We start from the raw sequence: 16,112 nt of genomic DNA on the forward strand, positions 1-16,112 counted from the left end.
AACATTATATATGTTTTTTTAGCAAAGACCCTAGAGAATACAATGGCGGTTGTTGCAATGTTTTATCTCGCACGGTATTTGCGCAGCAATTTTTTTAACACAATTTAAAAAAAAAAAAAAAACAGTTTTGTGCTTTAAAAGAAAAAACAAAACAGTAAAGTTAGCCCACTGTGTTTGTATAATGTGAAAGATGAAGTTACGCCGAGTAAATAGGTACTTAACATGTCACCCTTCAAAATTGCACACGCTCATGGAATGGCGCCAAACTTCACTACTTAAATATCCCCATAGGCGACGCTTTAATAATTTTTACTGGTTACATGTTTTGAGTTACAGTGGAGGTCTAGGGCCAAAATTATTGCTCTCGCTCTAATGTTCGCAGCGATACCTCACATGTGTGGTTTGAACACCGTTTTCATATGTGGGCGGGACTTAAGTGTGCGTTCGCTTCTGCATGCAAGCACACGGACAGGGGCGCTTTAAAAAAAATGTTTTTCTTTTTATTGTTTATTTTACTTTATTTATTTTAGTTTGACTCTTTTTTCCCCCCAAAAAATGTTTTTGATCACTTTTATTCCTATTACAAGGGATGTAAACATCCCTTGTAATAGGATAATGGCATGACAGGTCCTCTTTACAGTGAGATATGGAGTCAATAAGACTCCACATCTCACTTCTAGGCTGAGAAGCCTGAAATAAAAAAAAACAAACAATCCTGGCTTTGATCGTGGCGGTGAGTCGGTAGAAGCACCGGAGGGCGGCGAGAAGGGGGGGACATCCCCTCTTGCATCCCGTAAGAACGATCAAGCTGCTATGATCGTTCTCATGGTGTAGGGAATCGCCGGCTGAAAAAGCTGATATCTGAATGATGCCTGTAGCTGCAGGCATCATTTAGATATCCCCGCACAAAGTCAAGGACGTCATATGACGGCCGGCGGGCGGGAAGTGGTTAAAACGCATTTTTTTATTACACAAAGTTGTCCATTTATACAATATTTATAACACATAGCATGTACACATACCAAAAATGACACCCCAAAATAGATTCTCCTACTCCTGAGTATGGTCATACCACATGTTTGAGACTTCCACAGCCTGGCCACATACAGAGGCCGAGTATAGCCGAGTATGGCTAAGCATGGCAGAGTATGGCAGAGCATGGCTCAGCATGGCGGAGTATGGCTGGGTATGGCGGAGTATGGCTGGGTATCACCGAGTATTGCAGGGTATTGCAGAGTAGTGCGGGGTATTGCAGAGTAGTGCGGGGTATTGCAGAGTAGTGCGGGGTATTGCAGAGTAGTGCGGGGTATTGCAGAGTAGTGCGGGGTATTGCAGAGTAGTGCAGGGTATTGCAGAGTATTGCTGGATATTGCAGAGTAGTGCAGGGCATTGCAGGGTATTAAGCGGCGTACACACGGTCAGACTTTTCGACCGGACTGGTCCGGCGGACAATCCGATCGTGTGTGGGCTTCAAATCTTTACATCGTAACTCCGCCGGACGCAGAAATCCGATTGTCTGTACGCTAGTCCGACAGACAAAAACTTGACGCTAGGGCAGCTATTGGCTACTGGCTATCAACTCCCTTATTTTAGCCTGGTGTACGTCATTACGTACGAATCCATCGGACTTTGGTGTGATCGTGTGTAGGCAAGTCCGTTCGTTAAAAAGTCCGTCAAAAGTCCAGCGGAAAGTCCAGCGGACCAGTCCGGTCAAAAAGTCCGCCCGTGTGTACGCCCCATTAGAGTATGGAGGGATGGCTGAGCATGGATGGATGGATGTGACTGTATTTGTCACAGAGCAGCACTGTGGGCACTACACATCCAGCCCACAGCGCTGCTGCCATCTGCTCTCTCCCCCTCTCCTCTGACACTGTACCGATCGGTACACAGAGGGGGGAGAGAGCGGGATTCTGGAAGGACGTCCATGGACGCCCTCCCAGAATAAGTCGACCGCGCTGTAGCCGTCTTTCGGATATGGCCCGGTCGGCAAGTGGTTAAAAAGAAAAAAAAAGGCATTTACAATCACTTTAATCACTTCCAGCCCAGGCCTATTCTGGCATTCCTCTCCTACATGTAAAAATCATATATATATATATATATATATATATATATATATATATATATATATATCACTCTATATTTGTGCAGCAATTTTTCAAATGTGATTTTTTTTTTTGGGGGGGGGGGGGGGGGGGCACTTTCATGAATAAAAAAAAAAAACTAAAAACTAAAGTCAGCTCAATTTGTTTGTATAATGTGAAAGATGATGTTACACCAAGTAAATAGATACCTAACATATCACGCTTTAAAATTGCGCACACTCGTGGAATGGCTCCAAATTTTGGTTCTTAAAAATCACCATGGGCTGCACTTTAAAAAATGTTACAGGTTACCAGTTTAGAGTTACAGAAGTCTTGCTCTACAATTATTGCTCTCGTTGGGGGGGGGCTTCCCCTCACGCCGCCTGTAAGAGCAATCATGATGGCTTTTTACTTTGCAGGGATTCGCCTGCTGAAAAAAAAACATCCTTAGGAAGAAAGTGCTTAAACACCTGCTTTGGCCATGACAGTAGGTCACATATTCTATGTTCAAATGTATTTTATATTCTATTTTATGAAAGCAACAGGAAGAGTGGGAGCATCTCAAAATTGGAACAAAGCATATATGTCCTTGGTGGGATTTCAGAACCTGGTTTGGTGTGGAGATTGGTTTGTGTAACCTAGTTATTAAAGTTCTGTACAGAATATCACATTGTTTGCCTGATCATGGCCACTGTAAAATTACTAGCATTCTGTACTTTTTTTCCAAGGGGATCTTTTTAAAATATTTACATTACATATTTTGACGCAGGTAAATAGAGCCTGTTTTTGTTTGGAAGATCTAGCAATTAGCTTGGATAATAGATTATCAATTTCCAATGATTGTCCAGCTAAGAAAGTGAATCCACAGGTTGCAGACTACCTATAGACATGTGATCATTTCTCTCACATTAGCTAATGAAGCTTTTCAGGTTCAGATAGGTATTTTAGGGCTGAAACAACTAATCGATTAATCGATTATGAAAATAGTTGTCAACTATTTTCATAATCGATTAATCGGCCAGCCGATTAGTTTGCCTGCATACAGAAGGCAATATTTGTTTACATATCAGGAAATACAGTGCAGCACACATACAGCTCAATATACTGTCCATACATGTCAGTAAGTGCCTGAGAACTTGTGAATGTGAATGTGTGAGGAGCAATGCCTCATGGAACATGTAGTCCTGGGCAGGAAGTGAGTGGGTGTAAAGGCAGAAGTTTTTTACCTTGTTATAGGGGCACACTATACTATAATTTGTAGCTTGCTATTGGGGCACTCTGAAGGCAGGAGGAGCCAGAAGCATCGGTGAGGAACCCCAGAAGAGAAGAATCTGGGCTGCTCTGTGCAAAACCATTACACAGAGCAGGTAAGTATAACATGTTTGTTGTTTTAAAAAATATACTTTAAAGACTGAGCATCTGAACCCAGAGAAGGTGAAGGCTGATAGACTGGAGGTAATAGAAGGCATTACAATTACATTTAAAGTAAACTTTTACATGGAGGCAAGCCACATTACGTGGGAGCAGGGCATATTACATGCAGGCAGGGCACATGGGAACAGGGCACATTACAAGGAGGCAGGGAACATTACAGGGGGCAGGGATCATTACACGCGCCCCGGTGTGAAAGGGGTCCAAATAAAAAATGTGATCTCCTAGTCTGATATTTACCAGATTCAACCTCCAATATTATATACAATATATCTCTTCTGTCTGTTATTCTCAGAGTGGATTAGAGATTTTTCTCCCTAAAAATATAGTTGGTTATTTATATTTACCACTGCATAGAGACTTTTAAGAATACATTTTTTTAAACTTTACATATTAAATTATACACCACACTTTTTTTTAAGGTTATTATCCTATTAATTGAAACAATAATCGGCCAACTAATCGATTATGAAAATAATCGTTGCAGCCCTGTTTTTACAGTGAAACTTCTGAATGATAATGAAAATTAATTTTTTTCAAAGCAAACCTAAAATTAATGAATCGATTTTCTACCATAATACATATGAATAAAGTTTGGGAACAAAGACAAATCTTTATTCTACTTTTAATCATTTTCAGATGAATTCTGCTCTGTATAACCTCGCCAGATCTCACTGTATCATAAATTGTTAAACATTGTGCTGTTTTACAATGGAAATTAAATAAATGTATAGATAAAAACATACAAGAAAAATATTAGTCAAAATCGTAATAAAACATAAAGTTCCAGAAGTGACATCACAGGAGCAGGAAGACCTTTTACCATCTAGGGGATGAAGGGTCCAGAAAATACATGTAATACATTGGAATAGATTCTCAGATTGTGATGTGATTGCTGTCTTGTGGGTTTAATCTGAACAGATTTTTCAAGTTGGTCCACGTACTCCACACTTGAGGTTAATTAGATTGAACATTATTGCATATACAAGCTGCACCCTTAACCCCAATATAAAAGAAAAAATTAACCGATGCAAAATGAATAACTAATAATTAAAATTGCTAATATATGTGAAAGTACTAACTTGTGTGTGTATATATAAGTGTTTCACGTTTATCTATTTTGTTGTGCATCCTATTGCTTTGTTAGCTGTAAGCAGGAATTGGAAGCCTATCTGTAGCTATTAGGTTTCTTTAAATGCATGGGCATTGTGGTGTGCTGCAGTCCAGGTGCATTGACCACTACTGTTATGCCCCGTACACGCGGTCGGATTTTCCGATGGAAAATGTCCGATCGGAGCGTGTTGTCGGAAATTCCGACCGCGTGTGGGCTCCATCGGACATTTTCCATCAGGTTTTTCCGACACACAAAGTTGGAGAGCAGGAGATAAAATTTTCCGACAACAAAATCCGTTGTCGGAAATTCCGATCGTGTGTACACAAATCCGACGGACAAAGTGCCACGCATGCTCAGAATAAATAAAGAGATGAAAGCTATTGGCCACTGCCCCGTTTATAGTCCCGACGTACATGTTTTACGTCACCGCATTTAAAACGATCTAATTTTCCGACAACTTTGTGTGACTGTGTGTATGCAAGACAAGTTTGAGCCAACGTTCGTCGGAAAAAATCCTAGGATTTTGTTGTCGGAATGTCCGAACAAAGTCCGACCGTGTGTACGGGGCATTATAGTGTGTTTGTGTCCCATTTAAAATGAATGACTTCACAACCCACAGCCATGTGTGTATTGCCAAGCATACCTTGGTGTCTATGGAGTGGGCCTTTGACAAACGGTAAGTATTGTAAGTGAATGTTAGCAAAAAGCAAGATAATAGTAAGAAAATGGAGAGACTACCTGGTAAAAAAATGTGAGACAGGGTCTAGCAGCAAAAGTGTGAAATATAAGAGTCCCTTTCCCTTTCACTTGTGCATTATAGTACCATTAATCCGAGTAACAGCATGGATCAGAGTTGTCTTGCCCCACAGGTTTGTCTCTTTTTGGTAACTTTCTAATTCCTGGAATTACAATAGGGTCAAACTAAATTTCATTGCAGGTCGCATCAACATTACGGTTGCCCTCAAAGGGCCGGTTGTATCTGTAAGACTATATCAATTTATCTACTCTTTATCATAATAAATAATTGTCTCTGCATTTGATTACTGGTTTTAGCAATAACTTAAAAATTAAGCTGTAAAGGGCAGGTGCAGACCAGCATGGAGATCTCCTGTAGCAGATGATGTAAGTCTGAAAAAGAGGGTTGCACACCGCAGGTACCATCCACATAAAATGTTATTGGAGACTGCTTGGACAGGACATGGTTCTGCTATGATGTTCTGTCTAAGCAGTCTACAATAAAGTGTATTGTCAATGATACCAGCAATGTGTGACCCTCCTTTTCAACTGGCATAGATTTGTAATATTTTCATAATCATAAGCAGATGTCCAGAGCCCCCATCCCCTTACAACAAATTCCAAGAGCCCCCCACTATCAGAAGTCAAGAGTACCCCAACCTCCTTTACATCACAGTGCACCCCTACCCCCCCCCCCCCCCCGCCTTACCTTGTGCTGCTGCTGGGGATGTTGCTGGGAAGCAGAAAGTTCATGGAGGAGGATCAGAGGAGAGCTGGAGTCAGCTGCTGAAATCTGTTGAATGCTGAGACCAGGGGAGGTGGAGATGGGGGGGTTTCTGTATCTGCACAAGAAGGAGCAGGATCTGTAGAAGGAGTCCTGCCTTCCTCTCTGCTGCTGACTGCTGAGACAAGGTGGGGGCAGAGATGAGGGGGTGCCGCAGCTGCAGGAGAGGTGCGAGGGCCACATTTAATGGCCTGGGAGGCCTTGTATTTGACACGTGACCTAGACTGTAAGGCTGTGGCCAAAAAAGGACAAGACAAGGATTTGGCAGTCAGTATTGCCTGTAGGTTCCCTGCAGCTGATCTTTTTCCCAGGATTGATTAACAGAGTTTTTCTCTGTGATGTATCTTGTTTGTGGGGAATGAGCAGGACTTTGCTATCTCATTTTAGACTTGCTCCATTGATGGCTGGTGATTGAATGAACTGATTAATGGTGAACTCATAACTTGACTGCTTATTGAAAAAAATCAAGAGACAGCTGCAGAGGTGTAGAAGACACATATTCATGGACTTAAGCTGCAGGAGAGGGTGGCGCAAGTATAGATTTTGGGGTACTGCTTTCTGTACAGCAGGCTCTCAGAAGAACAATGAGCAGCACTCTGGTGATCACCTACCTTCACTATGATGCTCAAGAAGACACTTCAGATCCCATGCATATAGCAGATCTCACCCTGCAAGTCGGCAGCTGCAAGACTACAAGAACAGAAGTAATGTCATATTTCAAGAAGTGCACTAAAATTAAACTCAATAAAGGGAGCTATACTTTGTTAATTTAACTGGTTGACTGGTCAATTTTTGTGGTAAATACTGTATATAAAAAAAGTTGCATGTGCAAATGTTTTCTCATTTTAATGTCATCACACGTATTTAAAATTGTTCAGATTATGTCAACAAACTGAAAAGTGAATATCCAGAACTTTGTGCTCAAGTATTAGTTGAATAATGCTCTATTATTTTATAAAAATGAATAAGAAATTAGTGCGACTCACTAGATGCAAATTTTCTTTACAGATGTCTACTCCACATCAATAGGAAGTAAATTATAAAGGTTTACTAAAGCTTGCAGTTAGATATAATTGCTGGAGATAAGCTTTATGGTTTAATTAACCACAATTTCAAATTATATTTGCTATTATGTGTGAGCTTTACTAAATCTAGCCTTTATTATATTTACCTATTTCTGTTGGAATAACGACCTGTTAAAATAAATTTCACTGGAAGCAAGCAAATTCCAAATAACAAAAAGAGAAACAAACATGACTTTTACTGAATATTTTTCTTTCACATGTTTATTTACACCAGCGTGTATAGTTTTGTACAGCTCTTCAGATATTGTTAGCACTGTATTTTAATAGGTAACTGGAACTTTTACCCTTACTTATTCTGCTCCTTTGGGATAAAATGCATTAGGTATATGTGCCAATATTCCATTAAGGGTTTTGACAGCTTGAGCCATCAAGAAAAACTGAGTGGCAGACAGATTTCTGTGTTGGAAAAATGACGCATCATTGCATATAGATATACTTTAAAAATGAATAGATGTCATTCTGGAATGTCTGTTAAAAATTCAGTAAAGTGGGCTTTCTTGGTAATTGTAGATTGGCTTGGTTTTTTTTTTTTTGTTTTTTTCTTTTTTTTGATAGATTGCCCCATGGCTTTAAGTTACTTAATAAATAAATCTTTATTAATCAATAACTGTCACTAAAGCACAGCTATTGTTTTTAATGGGCTTGTTCACACTATACACACTACCTGCATTGCAGTAACATGCAGTGGAACACCATTTAAGCTTTAGTGCATTGCATTACCAGTTCTGTTGAGTAGCACCCCAGCACACATTCAGAACGCACCTCTGCTGCATAAAAATGTATGCAGCAGCAAGAAATGTTGATTGGTGAGACAACTAATACATTTTTAATTGATGCAATAATGCAATCTCCCTCAACAAACGAAAATGTACACTACAGTGCAATTGTGTTCAAGTATAAATGAGCCCAAACTCACTCTTTCAGTTGGTGTAATTTTTTTCCCTTGTTAGAGTAGAACAAAAGAGATATGAGACAAAATACAGACTGCACTCCCATGTAGTGACCGTTACTTCAGTTCCTCCTCACATAAACTCTGAAACTACTAGGAGAATGGAAGTTTACAAAACTGCATACTTTTGCATACAAAATACTGCATTTCAATAGCTGTGTACGGTTACTAGAACAATAATAGTAATCAGAATATTCATATTTTTTTAATGTTAGATGCTTTTATTTACATGTGGCCCATGTTGTTCAGCAAAAGTGACAGCAACTGAGGCAAACTACAGCACTGCCAGTAGTTCCTACAATGGTTACTTTTTTTTTTTTTAATTAATCCAAAAATATGCAGGTCTCCAGGAGGGTTCTAAATGGCAGGCTCGTCTCCCTATGAACATGTTGTGAGCCTTTTAGGGATCACAGAAGGGTTAATTTGTGCATGAAGTGTATTAAGAGAAGGTTCTGTTATCTAAGTAGATCAGGGTTTCTGAACTAGGGTTCCTCCAGAGGTTACTAGGGTTTTATTTTAGCATTTTTTGCCTCTCAGATAAGTTTCCATTGACACCATTGCGCTTTTCAATTATCTGTAAGGAGGTAATTCTTCCCAATGACAACAAGTGTAAGGAGCATCCTTCCCATTCACCATCACACTAATGTATTATGAGTTGTAGATATAGTAACCCTCAGTGGAGTGCACTTATCAAAACAATCAAGCCGCCTATAACATCCGTGAGGATGCACTAAGGATACAAGGAAGAGAACTTGGCCAAGTGTATCTTTTACAAGAGACTTAATTTTTATGCAATGTTAGCTAGCTGTATATCAGAATCTAGTAACATTTTGATATGCCTTTTATACTCAAGGTAACCTCAGCTTTTTTTTTTTTTTAATCATATGCACACTTACAACTGTCATAAATGTAGGTTATAGATATAGATGATCTTCTGATTTCATATTTTAATTTATTTTATATAATGGTAGTATTTAATGAATGTTTTCTACTGACTAGATGTAATTGTAGAAACATTAATATATTGGTGTTAGCATTCTTGCTGTGCTCCAAAAAACATGTGATCTTTACTGTACATCCTTATCCTTCTCCACTACTAATATTGGTGGAATCCAGCTGCCATTTTGACAGCCTTATTTTATTATGATCTCAGTAAAGCAGCCCATATATATATATATTTTTTTTTTTTCATTCTACCAGCGGTTTGAACAAAAAAAAGTCTTGATCCCCCATCCATACACTGGATGTGAATAGGTAAATTCTCCTCACTGCACTATTGTATTCTGACAACATAGAGACTTCCCCGCCATTAGAATACACTTATCAGCGCTGCTGGCTAAAGCTGGTGTCACTAATCGAACAGGCTGGTTGTACAGAAGTCGATTGGTAGATGGACTTTACATGGATTGAAATTTTGACGCTCCCTGCTGAACATAGCCAAATTTTGATCCATGTATGGCCAGCTTAAGACTGCAGCAGCTGCTATGTTAGAGCCATGTTAGGTGGGTAATTCCACACTGGAAGTACTTCCCTGATGAAATCACTCACTTCCTGGCCCATAACAGAATCCCAATATTGAGTGACTCCATAGCAAGATATGTGTCATACGTTTTTATGATAAGTATTGAAAAAATTATCAAATCAATAAGCCAATAGCGGGAATGTAAAAATTGCTCTGACTGTTAAGAGGTATACATGTGTGAGAGCTGAAGTGGGGATAGCAGGAAGCTTTACTTATGTTATGGGTGGTATTATGTCTTAATACAAAAAAATATACAGGGAGGAGGGCATGCAAGATACAGTAGGTGTGCTGCTTACTTTACATTACCTCAGGGCATATAATATATATATATATATATAGATATATATCTATATATATATATATATAGATGTATATAGATATACATAATATATGTGTGTGTGTATGAATATATGATCTATTCACAGATGTGTGACAGGAACACTTTAATAAATAGTCTTTATAGCCACTAATTTGTCTTGTGCAGGAAGAAGAGGGAGATATTGGAGACTCCCTAGATTTCCGTAGAGGAGGTGATGGCCAGCCCAGAAGATCTACGAGACCCACTCAGCAATTTTATCAGCCACCCAGGGCACGGAACTGACTGTTAAGGTAACATCATTTTGTTATTGCATGAAACACAAATGTGTGATTTTCTGATTCTGCGCTCTGCTTTCGGTTACATTTTGTGTTCGTGTGGGAAAATAATACAGAGGGCATACACTGTAAAGTTAGTTTGCATATACTGTTACATTTTATACAAAAAATGGAATATATAAACATACTGTATATTTTTTATTTTTTTTACATTTTATTCTACAGTCCTTTTCTATATTATTTAATATTTATATATTTAACATTTTCCCCTGTGTCCCACTGGGGAAATTGCCCTTAACTTTGTATCCCAAAGACACAACGGGAAACAAGAGGAAATCTCTCCAAAGTCAGAGACTTCATTTCCATATCCAAAGCCCTATTGGAACACTTCCCTTCTAATTCTGTTCTGGTGACAGCTCAAAATTTTGTCTTTCCCTTCTTTTTCAATCCTGCTTACTAAAATTAATAGGAAGGGTTACTCTCCCAGATGCTATCCTTGTCACCAGTTACACAGACAGAAATAAAAATATGACCGGGCTTTTGTCTATTGCACAGTATGGGACATAGGTTTTCTGATTATTACAACTGGGTTACATGCAATTAACCTCAGGTGATGACAATGACAAAAAAAAGATGGCTGTAGGGACTGTTTTTTTTTTTTTTTTTTTGTAAATATTTTTAGCAAGAAAACAATGCCAAAAGAAGGCCTAGATTGCCTCCCCCCCCCCCCAAAAAAAACCCCAAAAAACTATTTCTTTTTCAAAATCATCTAAAGTAATGACAGAGGTATCCATCAAAAACAGGTTTGAAATGTAAGAAATGCTGTGGTCCATAAGGGGAATACAAGCATGGACGCGCAAATGGTAAAGATGTATTTCAGATAATCTTCCAGTTTTTATTTTTTTCAAATATAAATTTTTATTAAGAAAACACAGAGGGAGAGATCCCATCATCACAACATAGATGTACATGTCATTGAGTAATAAGTACAGAAAGCCCACTGCAGGGTGTAGTAGTGTTATGTCCTTAGTAGGGATGTCCCTTCATAAGTGTAAATGAAGATATTCCAAAGATTCCAGGTCTTTGTGTATTTCTCTTGATTGTGTTGTGCAGTAAGGATCAGGTCTTCCATTTTGTTTATCTCTTCTACCTTTCTCAGCCAGCACCCAGGGTCGGTGGATGCTGCTGCTGCTTCCAGTAAAGGGGTATATACGCCTTTGCTGCGTTTATTAAGTGTCGTAACAGTAATTTTTTTGTAGGATTTGGTTGGGATCTTTGATAGGTGTAGTAGGAAGAAAGACGCGTCCTCTGGGATTTTGTATTCTGTAAATGTTTGTGTTATATGGCAAACTTCTGCCCATAAATTTGTCAATCTTGGGCAGGACCAGAAAATATGTAACAATGAGCCCTCGTCTTCTCCGCACCGCCAACAGCGGTCCTAGAAAGTCGGGAAGCATTTGTGTAGCCTGGTGGGTGTGAGGTACCATCTGGAGAATATTTAAAAATTTGTTTCCTGGATTTTAGTGCGCAAAGAAGATTTGATGGCAAAAGTGATGATGCGACGTTTCTGTGTCTCTGAGAATTTCTGGTTAAGGTCAGCCTCCCATCTCTCCAAGCATAAGAGGCGTGGCTCTTTAGGGGGCGAATTCAAGAGGGAGTACATTTTGGAGAGAGTTTGAGATATCGGCCCAGTCTCCGAACAGTATTCCTCAAACATCGTCAGTGGGCAGGAGAAGGCGTTTGGGTCAGGGATGGAATATAGGAAATGGTGTAATTGTGCTGCCTTCCAAAAGGGAAGGTGGTAGCTGCCCGACGTGTCAGTCAATTCCGCGAGGGACGTCCAGCAACCCAACTTCACAAACTTGGAGGCCTGCTCCAATCCCAGGTCTCTCAGGCTTGAATACTCCGCATGGTGCAGGCCTGGTGTGAAGTTTGGGTGTCCGAGAATCGGAAAAAGCGGTGAGGTCTCTGACGTCAAAATTGCTTGTATGGCTACATAAGTGCTGTATCTTAGCGTGGTCCCGATCAGTGGGTGGGATTTCAGTCTCGGGGGCAAAGAGTCGTAGCACCAAAGCACACTTTTTAAAGGGATAGTGGTCCTGGATTGTTCTATTTGTGTCCGTAGTTTATATGTTCAATCTTCCAGTTTTTAATAGTAACAACTGTTTAGCTTCCAAAGTAGTTTGGTATACAAAGTTGAATGACTTCCTCCTCCTGTTTTTTTTTTCTTATTCATTTGAATGGCCCTCATCTTGCTTCAGAGTCAAGGCAAGCAGAACGCAATGCACATTTGCACTTTATAAATGTGCAGAGGCTTTTACATATTTTTTTATAGCAAGAGTTAAGACTGCAGTAAGGCCATATTGCCACTTTATGAATTGAACGAATGAATTGTATTTTGTCATACTTCTTTTTTTGCCTGCTTAGTTTATGAAGTCACCAAAAATGTTGAAATCCTTGCATTACATTAGTAACATTATACTATAAGACCAATGACTGGGAATTTTTAATCAATTGTTGGGGTACTTCTGGGCAAATGATTAGCGAGTCCAAATCACATTAGCAAAATACCCATGCTCTGAATGCGTGATAAGATTTAAACTATATACTGCAGTTGCTTTACTAGGTTCGTTGATGCTTCTAAGATAAAGCTAAGTGATGACAGCACCTGTTATAAATGAGTAAAACAGGCATTTTCAGCCACATTGTTGTACTTACTGTATGTAATAACACATCTGAGTAAAATAAGTTGCTTTTCTTTCTATGCTAATATGTCATGTGAGCAGATAAAAACAACATTTGCTGTTGGCATTTGTTGAATGTCTCTTTAGAATTTATAGAACTAGATGACCTTGATATGTGAAAAACCTAATTTGCAAATGTTGAATTTGCCCGAATATTTACAAGCCTGTTTGACCCTCACCGAATGTTATAATTCAGAAATCTAGGCAATCATTATTTCTAAATGATATGGTTTAAAGGAGATTAGACAAATCTGCCTTTACTCGTGTCAGTCAAAACATTAGCAATTAGCCATGCTGATTCCGTCATCATTGCTTGCATTGGATAATAAGATTACATATTCTTTGTTTTTTTTCTGTTTTTGTTCATATTTTCATGTTTTTGTTTTTCAGATTTGCCATAAATTTCTTTCAAATGAATGGAACACTTCAGCTGTTTTCACAAAAGTGGTTTATTTTTCTAAAGACTTGCCTTGCACTGTGGTATGGATACATATTGTGAGAAAGCCTAAACTGTTTGATCTCTGGAGATGGGATTAACTACAGATGTGTCATCATTCAGCTACTAACCCATATAATTCTGAAGGAATGAAACATTTTTTGTTTTCATCAATAAAACCACAGTGCGCCTGATTTTTGTCTGGTTTATTCCATATATTTGTGTTTTTACCATCTCAGTAAACAGCATAGGTGGTGGTACTCTGCCCCGAGTGATAATCACAGTGTTATAAGCAACCATAAAACTATTGGTTACATTGTACAACATGAAATCGGCTTTCATTTGCTTAATCTCAAACAGTATTGTCTATAAATATATCTGTATATGAAGACATATCTTAGTCATTAGGGTAGCTGACTCAAGGATATTCAAGTGGTACTCCAACCAAACATTGTTTTAATTTGTAGGTTTTTATTACCGTCTGTGTCCCTGTGGGAAAACACTTCTTAACCTTCTCTAAAATGCATGCATTCCCTAGAAAAACTTATATAAGGAGTAATATTTTTATCGATGTATGGACAGAGCCGTTTTTTACTGTAAAGTGTAAATTTCACCTTTGCAGTTAAATTTGAGGAACCCCCTCTATGTCATGTGTTCATATTCACACAGCATACCTAAAAATAAAAATATGTATTTCTTACCTTTCCAATTGTTTTTTTTTTTTTTTTTTTTTTAGAGCAGGCTTAAACATAGGATATTATCTTTTAGAATAGCTTGCAATGTACTATTAGGGGACATATTTATGGTTCAAAAGTGCATTAGCATACATCGTTACCACCCAAGCTTTGAGATCTGTAACTCTTTGTTAGGGCAGACAGTGTGCACATCTAATTTACAGCTAATAATGAAGATCTCTGAGCACAGTACAGACAGGTAATCAAGGTTTATAGCCCCCTCCTTAAAGTGGTTGTAAACCCCATTCATGAAATTTGACCCAAGCACATATATATCTGTACTGCTTACTTATCGCTCTCCAAAGCTCTAAGTGCTGTGTCTTTCTGCTTCTCCGTTCCTCTGTTATCAGCAGAGTCACTTCTGCCAAGTTCTCAGACACACGAGATAACAGCAGCTGAAAATTTGTGTCGGGGGGAGCTCTGCATATTACTTTGTTCCTCTGCCTATGGGGGGGGGGTGCCTTTCCTTTTTTTTAATGTTTTTTTATATATAATCTTTATTTAATTTAACGTTTTTGGCATTACAACAAAATAGAGAAAAAAGGATTCCTCCCCTGTCCTAGATGCTCGCTCCATGTGGACCCACCTTAAGGTTCCCACCTTAACTAGGAATGATAGTTAGTGGATACATAACTCAAATATTGATTAAAGCATATAAAACCTTGAAATACCATGAATTACAATGAATTAAGTTATTGCTCACATATCTAACAAAATGTTCATACCTGGTTCGTTAGGTGACTGGAAGCAACATCAGTAAAGTTGTCGACTATGGAATTTTGGTCCGCCTGGACAAGTTGCTTAAATGCAGGGTTTGCCAAGGCCAACAATGCAATGTCCAATCTTGGAGAGACTGGGACCGAGCCATGCATATGGTCTCTTCAGGCCACCCAAGTGGATCCGAATCGTTCTTGGGTGCATTTACAAGTGGCAAGCCAATCTTCTGCCTCCATGATCTCCCTCAACTTCCCAACCCAATCTTATTAACGTTGATTTGATTTTCAGGGAGAGATCTATTTCTTATTAAGGAGGCAGCAAGTTTGTTTTCCCTGTTATAGATGAATTCTGAAAGCACTATATTTATCACTATTTATTATTGTTCGAATTATATGATTTAGGTAAATTTTTTACAGCGCAGTGTTTACTAGAGGTTTATTATCCTTTAAGTACCATCAAAGAATAGATCCTGGCCTTGGCCATTCTATTTCAGAGACCCAGCATGTCTCATTGCTTTGTATAAGCCTTTGTGCAGGTTGTCACCCTGATTGATCTGTCTGTCTTCATTATACCTAAACCTGGCCTTGTCTATTTTGCAAACTTCTCCTGTTGAACTTCTCTGAGAGACTCCCTTGTCACTCATTACATGCAAGGTTGTCTTTTTGGTTGCCATTATCTTGGCTTGCAAGGTCTCACATGTGGCTGCTCTTTCCTGGTCTTTTATTAGAATAAGGTGATGTAGAGGCCTCAGTCCTCCTCTTTTTTTTCTTACCTAAAGTGGTTTCTTTGTTCCATCTGAACCAGGATATTGTGCTTCAGTCTTTGGATGTTTGCGCTGTTCAAGTTTATTAGAAATCTGTGGCTTTGTTTCAGCAGTCTGATTCCCTGTTTGCTCTTCATGAGGGACTTTGCAAGGGCTAGGCTTCTTTTTAATCTATTATTTCTAGATGGATTCATCAGCTCACTTCTCAGTCTTGTGTTCTGAAGAGCAAGGTTCCACCATTCCCAGTTAAGGCCCATTTCATCAGTAGTGTCAGTTCTTCTTGAGGCATTCAGTATCAAGCTTCTGTTGGTCAACTTTGTAAGGCTGCCACCTAGTCTTCTAATCACACGTTTACTAAATTCTGTCAGGCAGATCTCCATCTGTGGATGCCAGTTTTGAGTGAAAGTTCTTGCAGAAGGCTTT

The 16,112-nt window shown here is 38.9% G+C and overlaps 1 protein-coding gene across 1 annotated transcript in view; it reads left to right on the forward strand.

Moving 5' to 3' along the window:
• TDRD3 (tudor domain containing 3) overlaps window positions 1–13,669 on the forward strand; it is a 467,037-nt gene extending 453,368 nt beyond the window's left edge. The window contains exons 13-14 of the mRNA XM_073614239.1: window positions 10,186–10,310; window positions 13,430–13,669. Coding sequence (XP_073470340.1) covers window positions 10,186–10,302 — 117 coding nt within the window. The 3' untranslated portion in view covers window positions 10,303–10,310; window positions 13,430–13,669. The remainder of the gene's footprint in view (window positions 1–10,185; window positions 10,311–13,429) is intronic.
• The last annotated feature ends 2,443 nt before the right edge of the window (window positions 13,670–16,112 follow it).

The sequence above is a fragment of the Aquarana catesbeiana genome, linkage group LG02 (genome assembly GCF_042186555.1).
Source record: "Aquarana catesbeiana isolate 2022-GZ linkage group LG02, ASM4218655v1, whole genome shotgun sequence".
Taxonomy (NCBI): Eukaryota; Metazoa; Chordata; class Amphibia; order Anura; family Ranidae; genus Aquarana; species Aquarana catesbeiana.